This window comes from Melospiza georgiana, chromosome 2, assembly GCF_028018845.1.
Source record: "Melospiza georgiana isolate bMelGeo1 chromosome 2, bMelGeo1.pri, whole genome shotgun sequence".
NCBI lineage: Eukaryota > Metazoa > Chordata > Aves > Passeriformes > Passerellidae > Melospiza > Melospiza georgiana.
In genome coordinates, this window is record NC_080431.1 from 78,096,623 (window position 1) to 78,114,260 (window position 17,638).

At 41.2% G+C, this 17,638-nt stretch overlaps 1 protein-coding gene across 1 annotated transcript in view; it reads left to right on the plus strand.

Moving 5' to 3' along the window:
• Nucleotides 1-13,432: 13,432 nt before the first annotated feature.
• LOC131080243 (ovostatin-like) overlaps nt 13,433-17,638 on the plus strand; it is a 29,106-nt gene continuing 24,900 nt past the window's right edge. The window contains exons 1-5 of the mRNA XM_058018407.1: nt 13,433-13,497; nt 15,049-15,232; nt 15,896-16,052; nt 16,823-16,875; nt 17,349-17,369. Coding sequence (XP_057874390.1) covers nt 13,433-13,497; nt 15,049-15,232; nt 15,896-16,052; nt 16,823-16,875; nt 17,349-17,369 — 480 coding nt within the window. The remainder of the gene's footprint in view (nt 13,498-15,048; nt 15,233-15,895; nt 16,053-16,822; nt 16,876-17,348; nt 17,370-17,638) is intronic.

Sequence of the window (17,638 nt, forward strand, 5' to 3'; positions counted from 1 at the left end):
TAAGAGACTGAATGGGGGCTCAGGTAACCTCTTCCAGACCTTCCCAGTCTGTATCTCTATAATACTGTATGGAATAAGGATCAATTACTATGTCAGTGTCCTCTAAAATCCATCTCTAAAAGTGCCTTGTTCTCTCCAACAGCAAAAATGGGAGCTCAGTGACAAACATCACCATCAAATATGTTTATATTTAATCTGGCAAATCCCACCATTGCAGTTCAAATAGAAAGCACATCTTGTGCAATTTACTCTCAAATATTTACATTTTTGATCTTGCAGCTGGGTATCTCCTGCTTTCTAGCACAGGACAAAGATTTCCAAAGGCACTGCAATGCATACAATATTTACACAAAGTAAAATCTCTCTGATATCTGTTATTGAGTGATAATGTGAGAGGCTGAAGAGCAACCTCACAGTTTATATTTCAGTGCAATTTCTGGTTGTCTAGAGACCAGATGTTTAAGCAAAATGATTAGCACTGAGTAGGTGGAAGGTTTCAGGACAGGATGGTAATGTAGAACTGCAGATTATACACTCTCCAGAACCTTATGTGACTATAAATCAGCTGGCTTTTTCAAGCTGCACCAGGAGAGAAATTCCATGTATGCCCTCTGTCAAAATGAAGATTTCTAAGAATGAAAATAGTTACCGTCTGGCTTTGACAGACAGTATTTAATTACTAGTGGAATGAAAGCAATTTTATTTGAATTTTAAGGCAGAATGAATTTAAAAATCTATTGAAGATCAAGTTCTAACATATTTTTACAATGAAGTTGAATGGATAAATGAGTACAATACATAAAAGTCATAGCGATTCATAGAATTAGTCTTTGGAGAAGGCAAAGATTACTTCCTGTGTGTATGGAAAAAGAATTATAACCCTGACCCATTCACCAAAATGCCAGATCAGGGATTAATACAGTAAACTACATCCGTCTCTGTCCTTCACAACATTATGCTAAATAGACCTCTTGAAAAGGAGCAGGGATGAAATAGATCAGTCTCATCAGAAAAGGGATGACCACAGTTTCAGGTGCACGGTGCCTCTTGGCTTACAAATCCCAGTCATTTCTGGAAAGAGCACTTCAGCATAGTTCAAGAAGAAATACAACCCTTATTCCACCTCATTTCTACATCTGATGGCATATTATCTTTACACTACATGCTGGCAACCTGACATATATTTTTCTAAGAAGCTCAAACCCAAATGCAGTGCTAAAATTCCAGCATCAGGAAGTTCTAATTTTAATGTTACCAAACTTTTTCCCAATATCTGAACTTTGGATACTTTTTCCTTACTCTGGACATTTTTTACCCAGTTTTAAATGTTGTAGAATGAATCCTACTTAGGACTGACTGGCTCAAGCCCTCCGTCTGTGTCCTCTTGCCACATCAGCAGCAATATCATTGCACAATAGCAAAATTATATGATGAGTTTTTCATGGTGACTGATTTATGAGACAATAGTTTATTTTCCTTCAGAGATAAGAAATTAATTAACAGGATCTAAACTTTCTTCCTGCAAGCATTTACTTATGTTCTACACTTCATTTATCAGAGTGGGCCAATTGACATCAGACGCACACAAAGTGCATGAATACTATCACTAGCACAGGGGGTCAAAAACTAAATGAAAGCCCTTAGACAACAGTTGTATATATTCAAGTGGGTGGTTAGGAAGTCACAGCTTGTCAGCTGAGCTCTGGTATTTGGCTTGTGCATGTCCTTAATGTGCAAGAGCACAACTCCCCTTTGACATGAGCAGTGGAAAAGAGATTTAAGCACGAGCATCTCCCAGGGCAGCTCTGTACACCAAGAGCAGGAACATGCACAGTGATGACAGCTCAACAGCAAGCAGCATCTCAGGAAAGGTCAGCAGAGATGTGCTGCCAAACCCTCTGAACCATCCTTCTTCAAACCCACTTTCCAAAGGTCACCGCTGCAAGTGATGGGAGGACTTGTGCATGGGATGAGGAGTGTGTTTCTATTTTAGTTCAAGGATCTGCACAAATCTTGCTGTAGGCTTTGGGAAAGGACCTGTAGATCCCTTGAAAAATAAATCTTTATTTTATCTCAGCACTGCCTCTTTTAAGAAAGAGCAACACTCAAAAGATTTGCACAGCTGAAGTGATTACTGAAATTCCTCTGAAGCATTTACTCAAACAGAGTGAACCCTTGACTAGCAGGAAAAATTTTAAAAGATTATATAAAAAACTTTTTCTTTACAAATGACTTTTTGTTGAGTCTCTGCTGACTCAAATTTGAAAATGCCACGCAAACGTATGTATTTCAGTGTTGAACATGTTATAGAAATGTGTCAGCTTGTCTGGGTCTTCTTCATCTATGGGGCCAAAACCAATTTTTCAGAAACAAAAGGAAAATATGAGTTTTATTTAACAAGCCATCACTGAGAGGAAGGACAACAGTGTTACTCAGTGCTTTGTTGATACAAGAGGTGTGCAAGCTGAAAGAGAGGTTCTTTGTGCCTTCCTCCAAAAGGCCTGGAAGGACATAAAACAATAAACAAACTTGACAGCACTCAGGTCTAAGAGTGTGCTGAATAAACCTGAAATGTGTGAATTACAATAGCTCATTTGTTAGAAACACAGAGGTGCACTCAGAGAGAGGAAACAAAAAAATAATTCTTGGCACCATCAGGGATTACACAGCAGTCTGTGATAGCATCAATCTCATAACATATCTCTTTAAAAAAAAAGGACAAAGCCTTTTTCAAAGGAGATTTGAAAAGAGAGGCTCCTCCAAAATACTCATCATAGGTCCTGGGAAGGATCCAGTACATAAAACTGGACTGCTCAGTTCTGGTGTGCCCATCATGAGAAGGATGTGGACGTGTTGGAGTGAGTTCAGACGAGGACACGAAGATGATTGGAGGGCTGGAACACCTCTGCTATAGAGATAGGCTGAGAGAGTTGAGATTGTTCAAAAGGCTCCAGAGAGACCCTGGAGCCCCTTTGAATAGCTAATGAGGCTCCAAGACAGCTGGAGTGGGGTTTTTGACAGGGACATGGAGTCATAGGAAAAGGAGCATCAGCTTCAGAATGGCAGAGGAAAGGTTTAGATTAGATATTAGGAAGGAACTCTTTCCTATGAGGATGGTGAGGCCCTGGCATGTGTCCCTCAGAAAAGCTGTGTCTGTTTCATCCCTGGAAGTGTTTAAGGCCAGGTTGGATGGGGTTTTGAGCAACCTGGTCTACTAGGTGTCATGCCTACCAAAGGCAAGGGGCTTGGAACTAGATCATCTTTTGTGCCCCTTCCAATCCAAACTGTTGTGTGATTCTGATTCTATGATTATGTATTGCAGGAACTGAAATGTGGGAATTATTACTATCAATAATTTTAAGCACCAGACAAAATAATTTTGTTCACCTTTGAACTTATCCCTAGATAAGTTCAAAAAACTAGATTTTGGCAGAATTTTCCAAAAAGCTTCAGGGGGAAGGCTTAGGGCAGGCAAAGAATGTAATGTAGTCCAAACCAACCTTCCTTCAGCTTAAAACCATTTCCTCTTGTGAAAATCTCTCTCCAGCCTTCTTGAAAGTCCCTCTCAGGTACTGGAAGATACTCTAGGGTCTCCTACAGCTACCTGTCCTAGAGTGGGACTGGAAACCCTGGCTTTGGCAGGCGCTCTTGGCGTCCCTAGTGCCTCTGCTGCTGTTACGTCGAGGAGCTGCAGCACGGCCCCAGCAAATGCATCAGGACCGAAAGCTGCTGCAGGCTTTCACCTTCCCTCGGCGCTGCTCGGTGTAACCACCAGATGGGGCGAGGCACCCGCCTCACAAGCTCCGAGTGCCCGATGTTCCCTTACGGACCCGAGGGCAGCCCAAAACCGAGCCCATGGCGCCTTGCTCCCGCAGAAAGCCCCCGGGCAGGACGCGGTGCCGCCCTTCACCCTTCCGCTGCGGCCTGCAACCCGCTCCGCCAGCTCCGGGCCGTGCGCTCTCCTTCCCACCTCAGCGTACATAAACATTGTTTACTCGTGCCAGATGCCGGCTCCAAAATTGAAAATGTCCAGCGAGTGCTCTCACAGAAAAGCTGTAAACCACACCAGAAAGAGTGGGGGCCATGTGCTTTCCTTCTCACTTAAATGTGCAATCCTGATTTTTTAATAGCCTGCAACTAAGCTTGAAAATGGTAAACATTCATGGGTTGCTCCCACACAGAAGTGCCAGGACAGAAAATTTTTGCTGGCTTTCATTCTCCTATTGCAGCCTGTAAACTGCTATAATTATTGGTAGACCACACTCCCAGCACAGGCTAAGATCCCAGGTGAACTCACCCAGTACCATGAATCATCTGAAACTGAAAAAAAATGTGATTGTACACTTAAATTAGGAGAGCAAGTGCATAACTCCAGTGTTGGTGCTGCAGTTTGTAGGATGCACAGGGAAAGAGCAGGCTACAGCAGGAAGGTAAAGGCCAGCAACACCTTTCTAATTTGTCACCTATTGTTTTGGAGTCCTCACCAGGTATTTTGAGTATCTGAGCTTATTTGGTGTTGAGATGCATTTAGCTGCTGCCTAGGCAAGTTCATATGTCCCATCTGGATGCACTGTTGAAAGGCTACATGGTGATGGGTATGGCCAGGAACAGCTGTTCTGTCACCTTTTGTGTTGGAGCAGTCACCAGGCATTTTCAGTTTTGGAGCTGTTAGAGTCAGAGATTGTGACTGTGCACTTAGTTAGCCAGGCAAGCATGGAGCCTTTACTGTTGTGCTGCTGCTGAAATGCTACAGGAGAAAAAGCAAAAGCCAGTAAGACCTTCCAGGCACCCTTCTGTGGGAGCACTCCCCAGATGTTTTCAATTTTGGACCTGTATTTGGGGAGAGTTGCAGAGAGTCAGGGTGCATTTAAGTTCTTCATCTTGACTTTGTAGCCTTTCAGCAGGCTCAGGTGATAGTGATGACTGGGGCTTAAAGACAGAGCTCTGGTTTGGCTGGGACCAGAAAATGGGCTTTCAATATCAATAGCTCTCAGGGCTGACCAAGTCTTTTGTGTAAGCCTCAGCTGGCAGCTGGCCTTTTTCTTGCTGATTCTGGTCACCTCGGTGGTTAGGTGTTAAAGCAGAGAGAGAACTCTGGTTTTGTGGCTTTGGGTGGGAATGACAAGGAAAACTGAGGCCTAACAGCAGCTTTTGGCCTTGTCAATTCTTTGTGCATTTAGTTTATCTTTGCTTGTCTGTGCATTTTCACCACACCCATAGCCACCACTCCCAATTCCTGACAGCCCCAGGATGGCTGGGGACATTTCAAGGGCTGTGCATGATTGCTCATTAATTACTAGGTAGTCATCCAGAGACTATAATCCCGAGCTGATACTATTCCTGCGCACCTTGTTAGTGTGGTTCCCTAGGCCTGGAGAAGACTTTACTGCAGAATCATCTCCAAACCAGCTCTGCTTTGGTCTGTGGTTGGAGCACCTCATTCCCACCTGTTCAAGCAAGTCCTGAGCTATGCAGATGGACTTGTTCTTGTGTTCACTCAGGATCAGCTATTTTTATTAGCTTTTATGGAGCCTGAACTAGGGTCAGAAGGCTGCAACACAACAGTGTGATCCAGGATTTTAATAAGTATACATCTGGCATTAACAGGAGCGTGTAGAAAAACCCTCCTTGTGCAGCAGCACCAGTACCCAGAAAAATTGATTGTAGACTGGAAGGTGACATAGGCCATTTCTTGGTATACTCAATTTTTCCTTAAGCATCAGTGTCTCAAAGCATTTGCTTTTAGCATTGATTGAACTGTATTCACTGCTTTGAGAGAGAGATCATTTTCAGACTCAGATTCAGGCACACAGAAAATCAGAGCAATTACTAACATAAGTGAAGGGAATAGGTCTTGATAATACAATTAAAGGCACTTTAACTATATGTAAAGATATATTAAAAAAAAACATGCAGGTTTGGGCCACACCTAGACTTATTGTCTTATTCCACTTGTTGCTGCAAAGGTTTGACATGATTCTTGGCTACAAAAATGTAAAACTCTATGCTGCCTCCAGAGACAAGGTCTTTCTGTGTAAGGGCTCCCCATGCTCAGTCATGCAGTTACATGTAAGGATCTCTAGGAACACTGAATACAAATTATATATCAAAGCATTCCTTTGTTAATTTATGATTTTTTTTTTTGCCATGTGGCCTTATTTTTAGGAACTCATCAGCTAGGAGTGCTTTCAAATTTCTAAGATTTATGTGGATAAATTGAGAGAGACTGGGACACTGGTGCTTCTGCTCATTTCCTTTTCCTCCTAGGAGAAGGCCAGAATAATGAGTTTACACAGACATCTGCAAATAATGTAACATGTTTTCAGGCTCTGATCATGTCTTCAGCATCCCTTCTAATGAAATGCCTTCCCTAATCAGAGAGAAGACAGAGCCCCTTTCTTGTGCTTGACTCCTTAAATATGTGTCACATTGGACACATTGCAGAAGAGTGTTAGGGAGAGCAGAATTTTTCAGCCAACAGAGGTGAAATTCCTGGTGCAACTAGTAATGAGGTTGAGGTTGCTATTCCTAGTCGGGACATGCACACACACACACACCACAGATACACACAAATGCATGGCCACCACACAGATCTTCTACACAGACACACACATCACTCCCATGATCCCAAATGGCATCAACAGCTGTCAGAGCTTTGTAGCACCAAAAGGGATTCTCCTAGAAAATGCAGGGTCCTCAGAGGAATGACTTGCAGGGTGATCTTACTGGTTGGAAAAAGTGAGATGGACACACAAAATGATATGGTCTGCAGAGTCTGTGGTCCCTGGTCACTGGAAGAACGACTGGCTCTTCAGAAAAATGAGGGGGGGATACAAAAGAGTTATTTGTGCTGCCTGAAGAGTCACTCTTGAAGCCTTCTCCAGCATTCTTTTGCCTGCAGATTAGTTAAATCAAGTGCTGCCCTTGCAGAATTACAGCAGACAGCACAGCAGCTGCATGTGACTTGAAGCTGCACGTGGCAGTTGTTTCACATCAACAGAATAAAGCCTATGAGCTTTCATTAGGTTGAATAACATCCCTGAAAAGTGTTTTTTGCTAAATAGAAATCTTGGAGTTAAAAGGCCTGTCTTGGAGCCATTTCTTATATATTGTATAAAAGACTGGAAAAATGAGGTCTTAACATACAAAGAGGGATCACCTCACTCTACACCAGATCTCTTCTGTCTTTGACCTACCAATTCTCCTCAACAACTGGCAGCACACAAGGCCATGTTAGCTAGTTCTCAGGTTATCCATTAAATGATCTGGTCTTTGCAGAGTTTACAGTTTGAAGTTTCATGATCAAGATGCCTGGTTACCTGCATGGCGTAGTGCCCTTGTCTTTTTTGTTTCTTTGGACATTGCATCTGGGGAATGGTTACCCACAGGTTCTTGTTCCAACTCAATTCTAGCTGATGCTCTAGAGTGAGCAGATCTTTCCTGGCTCATGGAGCAGCTACAGCCTCAGCCTGAGCAGACCTTGTGAAATGTCTATTGGCAAGGATCATAGGATCGTTAAGGCTGGAAAACACTTCTGATATCATCTAGTCCAACCTCTGACTGGCTGCTTCCTTGTAAACTAGAACATGGCATCAAGTGCCACATCAAGTTGTTTCTGGAACACCTCCAGGGATGGTGATTCCACCACTTTCCTGAGCAGTTCATTCCAATGTTTAACAGCCCTTTCCACAAAGAAATTCCTCCTGATGTTCAACCTGAATCTCCCCTGGCACAACTTGGGGCCATTTCCTCTCAATCCATTGCTGGTTGCCTGGGAGAAGAGATGGACCCCCACCTGGCTACGGCCTTCTCTCAGGCAGCTCTAGAGAGTGAGGAGGTCTCCTGAGAGCCTCGTTTGCTCCAGGCGAAGCAACCCCAGCTCTGGGGCACTCCTTACAGGCGTGTAGACCCTGTAGACCCTTCACCAGCTCCATTGCCCTTCTCTGGGCACGCTTCAGTACCTTGATGTCCTCCCTGAACTGAGGGCCCCAGAACTGGATCGACTCAAAGAGGTAAAAGGAGCAATGTTTTTGGGATATCAGTCTCAGTTTCCTAAGATTGCAAACTCTTGCTTTGACAGGTAGAATCTGGATATTTCTGAAAGGGTAAAACCAGAAGAGTATTCCATGAAATGGGAGGGGTTTGAGTGGACTAGTGTGGGGGCTCGTGTATTGCTCTCTTTAAAACACAAAAACCCAGATGAGGTCCTTTAACTGTAAGGAGTGGGAGATTATACAGAGCCTCAATCTGGAGTGAACTGATTAATTTTCTTTGTATCAGAACACAAAATTTGAGATGATGACATTTCAAAAAGGAAGGTCTCAAATAGGCTCCTTTATTTTAACTCCATTTCTCTCTATGTGCTTTAAAGCCTGGTGAGTCAGTCTGCCCATGTTGACCTAACACACAGAACAATACGAATAAGGGAGCAAGGAAAGCAGTGAAGACAGGAAAGCTTTTCTACTGAAGTAAAAGTTACTTTTACTCCTTAAAAGGCTCACTGTCACACATTTTTGTCCTTTGTGATCAAATAAAATACATATTCCTGGTTACTTATGACAAAAGTCTGCACCAACCAAATCTTAGAGTTGAATATGTCATTTTTTCAAGATTTTGAGCTAATTTGGAATGTCAGCAACATAATTACTGAGTAAAAATTGCCTTCTTCATATATTGTTGTGTATTCTGTTTTATGATGAATGAATTTTTTATATCAAGTTGTTTTGATTAATAGTTAGATTAACTAAACCAGAAAGTAACAGTACTGACTGTTTGCACTGTTCCTGCACTCTGCTTAACCTCATCTATTCTTCCATTTCATGGCCTCATGGATTCTCTGGCAGGCTTCCTATTTCTGTTGTTTCTGAAGAAATACTGATGGCTGGTTTTGATTGTCTTTGCTGGTCTTTTTTAAACTTTCTTTTTCTTAGCCTGCCCTACTATGTTTACACTATCCTATTTTCATCATTTAGATGCAGCAAGTGTTTTTCAAGGATGTCTGTATACATTACATTACTTCATAGGTAAAGAAAAATGGAAGCTGTTTCAGGTATTGGTATTTCATGACATATGGGGCTGTAATACTTAATTTTTCAGAAGCAGAATTAAAAAAGATATGATGTTGGAAGCTTAGCAGTTTATTTTGTAACAGTCTGTCTGTAAATAACACCTTTCAGGTACTCAATAGTTTATGGTTTGCCCTTCTCAATGGAACAGTGTCACAATTACCTGATCTTTACTACTACAGAAAATCAGCAGTGTTAGAAAAATGTTCCACCCAATTCAACATGAAATTATACAGAATACTCTACCAACCACACTGTGGCCTCTTGCCAACAAACATTCTGAGAAATACTTTCACTTGCAAACCTAAAAGCTTGCAGAAAAGGATGTGCCTTGAAAAAATAGGAGGCTGTATGGGAAAATTTATCCAAAATATGTAAACCTTAGGACATGCACAACACTTTTCAGAGATATATTGGCTTTTTAAAACAACATGTTTCATCACAGAGCATTTGATGAAAGTGTTGTGGGAAATTGTATATCAGATTATAATTTCCTGAGAAAACCACAGTCTAGTAAGTAGCATTGTGAGCATGTTGTGAGAGTGTTTGTCCAGGTCAAATGGAAGCTGGGGCTCTGATCCCATATCCACCTCTTTCAGGTAAAGAAATCAAGCAATAAAACAGGTATTGTAATGTGTGAGGCGTGGTGGATTGTCTGTACGTCATCTCAGGTGAAGTAATGACTTAGAAAGTACTTACAGTCCTTGCTGTGAAGTGTTATGCAAATATAAAGTGAAGCCATAGAGCAGAAATAAGTAATTATATATTACTCAGTCTTCTGGAAAATCCAAGGCCTCACTGCTAAAAGCTGATCATATTTCTCATTAACTTCCTGCTGATTCTCTGACAAAAAAGAAAACAGGCATGACTTAGATCCCTATTGACCAAGAATTTGAATGTCTCAGCTCCACATTCATACTATGCAGCATTCTGCATGCCAGGTGGATATTGTTCAACTGCTTTATTTTCTAATTTGTGACTGTATCTAGTGCCCAGATTCTGCACATACAGATAGGGTGGGTGTTTTGGGACAGTGTAGGGGTATTTGACATGGCCTACAGAAGCTAATTGGGATATTGTGTGTGACTAGTCACAGCCTCACAGAATGCTCTGTTAGAGCAGTATACATGCTAAACGCTGAAATACAGAAAATGAGTGGATTCAGCTTTGGATGAAAAAAGTCACATTGCTCTGGCCTTATGTGTGCCCAGCTGGAAAGAGAAAAGAAGGCAAGTGCATTTAGTCTGAAAAAATGGATTGGCAAATTAAACTTTGTTTGAAAGAAAATTAAATTGTGAAAAACACTTTTTCAATGCAACTCAAATCATCACTTTGACTCATCTAGAGAAAGAATGGAGTGGGGGGGAAGTATGTGTATATAAAATTGCTTAATAACAGAGACCTAATGCAGTAACTTTCTGAAGTCTGGACAGAGTGAGTTAAAGACATGCTGATTTTCTGCTGCCCAAAAGGCATGTGACGCGACTCTACTTTGAAAGTAAAGCATACATCTGTATTTGCATTTCTTTGGTCTTGAAGTTGACACTGTTCCTCATTTAATCAAATTTCTAGCCAGACTATGATATCCAGTTACATCTTTCCTTATGCCAATACAAAGCAGGCCTGCAGACTGGTTTAAGATTTCTGGTATCAAGGATCTTTCTGTGTGTCTTGTAACTGCTGCTTAGTGTGAGGTTCATTATCTCTCCATGTTAAATCCTGATCTCTGTACTTCCAGATTAATCCTCTCTGGTTCCTAGTTTCTTAATCCTAAAACTGAAAATTTCTTCTTTTTCCCTTCCTACCAAAGATACCTGGATTAGTTTCCTTCTTGCACTGCGGTCTTAAGAATTATGCCTGTCTTGGTACTGATGTGCTCTTATCACAACATTGCTACAATACAAAAAAGTCCTCTAGAATCAGTAATTTCACTAAAGTAATGAATTCAATAGCTTGTTTCCAGAGAAACATGTGCTTTTCAATTGTTCTGAACATAGATTCTTCCAGAGTTTCTGTTTTTCAAACTCTTTTATCTTTTTCTTTTCCATGTTTTGTTGTTAACAAAAAAGCTCTCTTACTGTCCTGCTAAAGGCACACTGCACTTAAATAAAGGGTGAGCTTCTGAAGCAATTTACACCAGGATCCTGGGGTTGTTTAAATGTCCTCCTCCCTCCTCAATTCTTTTTGCCTGTTACTTAGCATCTGTTTAAAGTAAGAGATGGGGTCTGAGGCACTTCAAAGCTGCAGATATCCATGACATAATGTTAACTGTCTTCTGACATAATTTCAACGAATGCAAGCAGCTTCTGTCAGCAGCGTGACTGCCTTCTTTGCACGTCCCACACCTGCCACTCAGCATTGTCACTGAGAGGCCACATCATTCTGGGAAGCTTTGTGTCATATTTCTCACTACTAACACAGTGGGAATAGCTCCCATAGCTCCAGAAGCATCTGGGGCAGTTCCCTTTGTGTCCCAACTTGTTCATCAAAAGGGTTTTAGGAATGATGAGTAAGTAACCCGGTTAGGCACAGGTAGTTTTAAACATCAGCTATGCTGATGGGAAGAACAATTTAATTTCGTATTAAATTTATTATTTAATAATAAATAAGTGTGGCTGAATCATTAGCTAGAAGGTTGAAATTACATATTTTACCATTAAAGCTGAAATTGGTAGAATCAGGCTTTTAACAGGCACACATCAATTTCTACACCACTTTACTATAGCAGTCCTCATTTCCTCCTCATATTCTTTACCTGAAATAGTTTCATGCCCTCTCTGCATTGCTCAACACCTTTTTCAGTGCCCCCAGCTCTTTTCAGTGTTCCTAATTACTCCTGGAGTTTACTCAGCTTCCTCTTCCCATTCATTATCTGCTTGGTTAAGAAGACAAAGTAGAAAGGAAATGGCCTGTTACTTCCCCGGGGCTGCAGTTAGAGACTGTTGTGGTTTGGCCTGCCTTATTTTGTTTCAGACTGGCTCTTTTTTCCATTTCCTATGTAAAGGTATGAATCCAATCCCCAATTACTAAAGATTATTTTGTTTCCTTGGTAGCATTATCAAGAGTTTAATCAACACATCAAGGAAACTGGTTCTTCCCCTCTGTTCAGTGGTTGGGAGACCACAGTGAAGCTCTGCATCCAATGCAAGAAAGGCACTGACAGACTGAAGGAGTCCAGTGGAAGGTCAGTGATGCTCAGGGACTGGGACAAGCCTACAGAAGGAAACAGTCAAATTTAATTCAGCCTGGAGAAACAAAGGCTACGTGGGGACATAATTTCAGTCTTCCACAATGTAGAGTGGGATTATAGAGAAGAAAGAGGCAGATTCCTCCTGGAGGTGCACAGTGAAAGGGCAAGAAAAAATGGACACAGGCTATAATTTGGGAAATTCTGATTTAAGGAGAAGAAGTGTTCACAGCATGGATAGTTAAGCATGGGAGCAGATGTCCAGAGATGGGAGCAGATATCCAGAGATGATGTGGACTCTCCATTCCTCCAGATACTCAAAACATGACCTCTTTGAAGCTAGCCCTGCTTAAAATGAGAGATTTGAGCACATAATGTCAGGAAGTTCCTTCCTATCTAACTTATTTTGTGATTCTATATATTAATTACTCTGAAACATCTTCTCAGAGTTACTGAAATTCACCAACAGACTAACAAGTCATTTAATGGGGGGAGCAGGGATGAGGGGGAAAAAGTAGACTGACAGACAGATGAGTGAACAAATGCAGTAATGCTATCAGAATCCTTTCCCTAGAAATATACTTGTCCTGACCACTGGCAAAAATGGTAGACCATTAGCCAGCATCATTCCTTGCCAGCTCTTAGTGTCTACAGTAAGAAATCCAGATTATCATTAAGAGTTTGCTGTAGTGCCATTCTGAATGCAGCTGTAGCTGTTATTGGTGTATTTTTACCCATCCTGGCTCCCATGCAGACATGAAAAAGCCGTGTATTATGATTATTTCTGTTGTGTGATGTGTCTACAGGGCACGTTTGCAGGATAAGAAAATACTTAAGTAGCGGCAAGTACTGACAAGTTAAAACGTTAAGGAATCTTCAGGCAATGACACAATAATCAAAGAGGCGAGCTTCAATGAAACAATCATATAGGCAGGAACCGGTTTGGCTTGCAATACCTCACAGAAGTATGTGAAATATGAGAGCTTTCCAAAGCCATTGTTTGGGAGTTCAAGGAGTGTGAGAACTGACAGTAGTGAGGAAATTGAACACATGCAAATTTTATGTTAATATCTTTTGTTAGACTGTAATTGAAGCCGTGGAGGAGGAGCACCATTTCAGGCCAATTTAAAAACCAGGGACAGGCTGTCAGCTTGAGATCAGTCTCTCTTCATGCACAGACATGTGGTCAAGGATTCTTCTCTGTATTCTCTCCTTGAACTGGCTTCCCGTAGTGTCTTCTGAAACGTAAGTGGTCACACATTCTGTGTCTATATGATAACATATTTTATTATTTTTACCGCCAGTTTATTTCTTCTGGGACACTGCTGTATGATAAACAGGATATTTGAGACATAGATCCTTAAATGTGTTGACTTGGAAGTAGATGACATTGAAGGATGGTTTGGAATGGTGCTTTCCATCATGAAACTGCTGTGAAAATCTAGTGTGAATGAGAGAAAACTGGAACTTGAGTAGCTGAAGTGTGCTGTGCGTGGGTAGAGTGGCAAGGAGACTCAGGACTAGACTAACAAGTAATACTAATAATTAGGATTGATATGCATCAGCAGCACAGAGAGAGCACAGTGTATGGGGAGGTGCCAGAGGCCAGGCCGTGGCTGAGACTGAAACCATGCTGAATGGCAAACCCAGAACAATAATATTCATATTAGCACTGTCAGTGTCCATGGCTTTATACAAACAGAAGATTTCAGCCACAGTATTCAAAAATATACCAACATTATAGCTTAAACCCATTTTCTCAAAAATTCTAAAGGAAAATACTAAGAAAGACAACTTAGCTTCCTCCAATACACTGTTAATGTTAATTCTTTTAATTTTGGTCTTTTCATGCAGCCTGAACTGGGGTAGTGAAAATAAAAATAAAGGCAATATAAGCTGGCAAAGCTGTGGGAGAAAAAAAGGGAAAGGATCAGATTAGAAAGATTGTGTGATTCATGTTGTGCTACAAAACCAGCTCATGAACTCTGTCATATGTTACTTGGAAAGAGTAGTTTGGACAGCAAACTGCTGGACAGCAACAGCGTTTTAGACAAACATAGCAAATATGAAGGAATGTTTTTCAGAGGAGTATTTCAGGGAAGCAAGGCTGCACTAATTGTAGAGAGAAGAGAGAAAAAGTACAAATAAAAATCTTCAATGGAAGAAAGAAACAAACAAAACAAGACAGGGAGAAGCATGGAAACAGGAGCATGAAAACAGAACTGAGCATGCAGATTAGATTGGTTCCCTGGAATTTTCTGCTAAAATGGAAAAGAAAGATCACTTCTTGTGCATTAAGTGGATTGACTTATGTCAGTTCCTATCCAAGAGAGATCCAGAGAATGAGAAATTTAAAGATTGTTGCAACCCTTAACTAGTATTTTTGTCGTTGGTCCCAAGAAGAAGCTAAATATTGTTCCTCCATATGAGGGGCTGCAGAGGTTTAAGTGCACACCTAGGTCATGGGAGGACAAATGCAGCTATGCTTTAGCCACTTCAGTAATTGGAGCTGTGTAAACACCTGGAATGGAGAGGTGTAGTATCATGCTGGGTAAGACACTGCACAGAATGGTGCCAGTCCCTCAGCTCAGAAAGTATTGTGAGAGATTAAAAAGTTGACATTTGTACTTCCTTAGCCTGTTATTTAAAATCCATTGAAAGAAATTGAAATCCTTCCATTGGTTTGAGCAAGCTTTGGATCATGTCTTCCTTCACACCTATGGCACTTGTGTGGTATTTTCCTCTGCTGTTTGCTCTGACTTTCCTGCATGACTGAGCTTTCTGTTGGTGTTACAGCCAGTATGTGCTGCTGGTGCCGTCGGTCGTGCGGAGCGACGCTCCACAGACGGCTTGTGTGCAGCTGCACAGCCTCAGCGAGCCCGTGACCCTGAGCGTTGTCCTGGAATATGGAACTGTCCAGAGGACTCTCTTTGAGGAGCCCGTGACAGAGAATGACTTCTTCAAGTGCGGCGAGTTCGAGGTATTTTTTCTTTTGAAGCTACTGAAGAGGGCGTAGTAGCTGGAAATAATTCTGACTGCGACTCTCCTTGTCAGTGAGGGAAAGAAGACAAAGTGTTTAAAATAAGATAAACTGTTGAAAAGGCTGACAAAACAGGAAAAAAGACCTGTGGATTGTAGAAGGGAGCTAGAGAAAGACTTTCCATCTCCATTCTCAGAGAGAATAGAGCAAAGCTTTAGATTGTTATCACAGTTGCATGCTCCTTATGGAACTGTTGAAGTATCAAGCAAGATGATAGGTCCCATATAGATCCCAGTTATTCCCTTTCCTGACTCTGAAAGATCTATACACACAAGAAAAAGTGTCCCAAGGTGAGGTCTTCCAGAATGCATCAGGAGAAAATACTTCAGAGTTAAAGGTATTTGGCTGTGACAACCTGCATGTAAGCAGGGAAATGCAGAAGACAGAACACAGCTTCAAATTTTATTACCTGATGACAGATTACGGGCCTTCCTCAGCAGAAATTCCCAGAAATTATCTCACTGACAAAGGTGGGGCTTCTCATGACTTTCCATAAGCTGTTTATGACCCAACTGACAGTATCCTACTCTAAAACTCTGGGCATCAGGGAACCTCAGCATGTCTTATTTACCACTTTTCCTCTGGGGTTTTGCTCCTCTCCAGGTTCCTCCTGCTACTTCTGATGCCCTGGCATTCATTTCCTTCTCAGCCAAAGGGGCCACAGTTGACTTAGCTGAGAGAAGATCAGTGGCAATTCAGAATGTGGATGGTGCTGTCTTCGTCCAGACGGACAAACCCCTCTACAAGCCAGGACAAACAGGTGGATGAAGGGATTGAGTCAGCTAGAATAGTGAGAAATTGAGTGAAAGGGTGGGTCAAGGATGACAAAAACATACTCTTGTGGAATAAGAATTTCATTTTTGTTTGAAATACCAAAGTTAGTGAAAAATAGAACCAATTCACAAACAGTGCAACAAAATAGTAGAATTCATGTGTTTGCACTTAGTTAATTGAATTTAGAGGATCTCAGGTTCTGTCAGGTTTACTTGAGCAGAGTCACATAAAAATTATTTAATACATAAAAGTATTAAAAATACAGAAAATAATAGGTTATATTTGGAGCTAATAAAGTTAATATAAAAATGAAGCAAGCACCTCAGTTCCTGTCAACAACTCCTTCTCCTTAACTGTTGATCTATTTCAAGGTGCTAATTCCATCACAATACTTAAATGACAGTACTAGTTGTGGTGGAGTTAGCTATCTCTTTAACCTCTTTAACATAATTTTAGTCTGAGTGGGTAATAATTGAAGACATTTCAGCTGACATTTATTTTGATTTTCTTTTTTCACTGGCTAAGATAATCCTTTAATGTTCTCTGGGCACTCTTTAGTTTTCAAAAAAAGCCTGGTCAAAGCTGAGTATTGAAAATTATTTATCACTGCTAATAAAATAAATGATAGAGGCATCTGCATTTGACACTTGGAGATCTGACACTTGGTGCCAGGTTGATGGTTGGGCTAGGCAGTCCTTGAAGTTCCTTTCAACCTTGATGATTCTGTAATCCTTTTTTGTCCTGTTTTTTTTTAAGTGATGTTTCGTGTGGTCACTTTGGACACCCAGTTCAGACCTGTTCAGGAGACGGTAAGTGTGAGTGATAAGCAAAACTTCTCAGGTACCCTCTTGAGGTACCTCTTTACTGAGACTCTCTCACTTTGATATCAAATAAGAAGGGCCTGGGATAGGCTTCCTGATGTTATTTATATTTTGTATTTTGTATATTTGTTGTAACTCCTTATCTTCGCACTCCATCGTTTCCCTGCTTTTGTAGACGACAAGGCTCTGAAAGCACTTGTGGAAATCTTTCACAGCACACAGATTTTGTAGTTCCAAATGTGTAGAAAAGGATATTCTTGCAGAAAAAATTCACAAACAGATTATCCTCTTAAAATTATCTTTTTAATTACAGACATGAGTTGAAAATTGCTTCCCTGGCGCAATCTTCTCTATCCAGAAAAAGCTATTCACAGTTTTCCTTGTGTTCTAGTGTTTATCAACCTCCACTGTTAGATTATTGTTTTAATAATTTTTTTCTCTCCCTTTATTTCCTCCTCCAGTATCCCAGAATCGTCATTGAGGTAAGAGATATAACATGGAATTAAACACAAACTCCTTTGGGAAGACTGTGCTTCACCATTTCCCATAGAGTCAACAGCTGAGGGAGACTCATCCAGAGCACACCATTTAAAGCCAATGGATTTGAGGTTGAACAGTGGCAATATCCTCTACCAGCACCAGAGGAGAAGAAATCAGCACGACTGGAGCTGTTAGTCAGAGGCAGCGTGGGGTTGCTGCTCTGCCCTTCATTAGAGTTCAAACAGGAGTGTTCTGTCCAGGCTCACCTTGG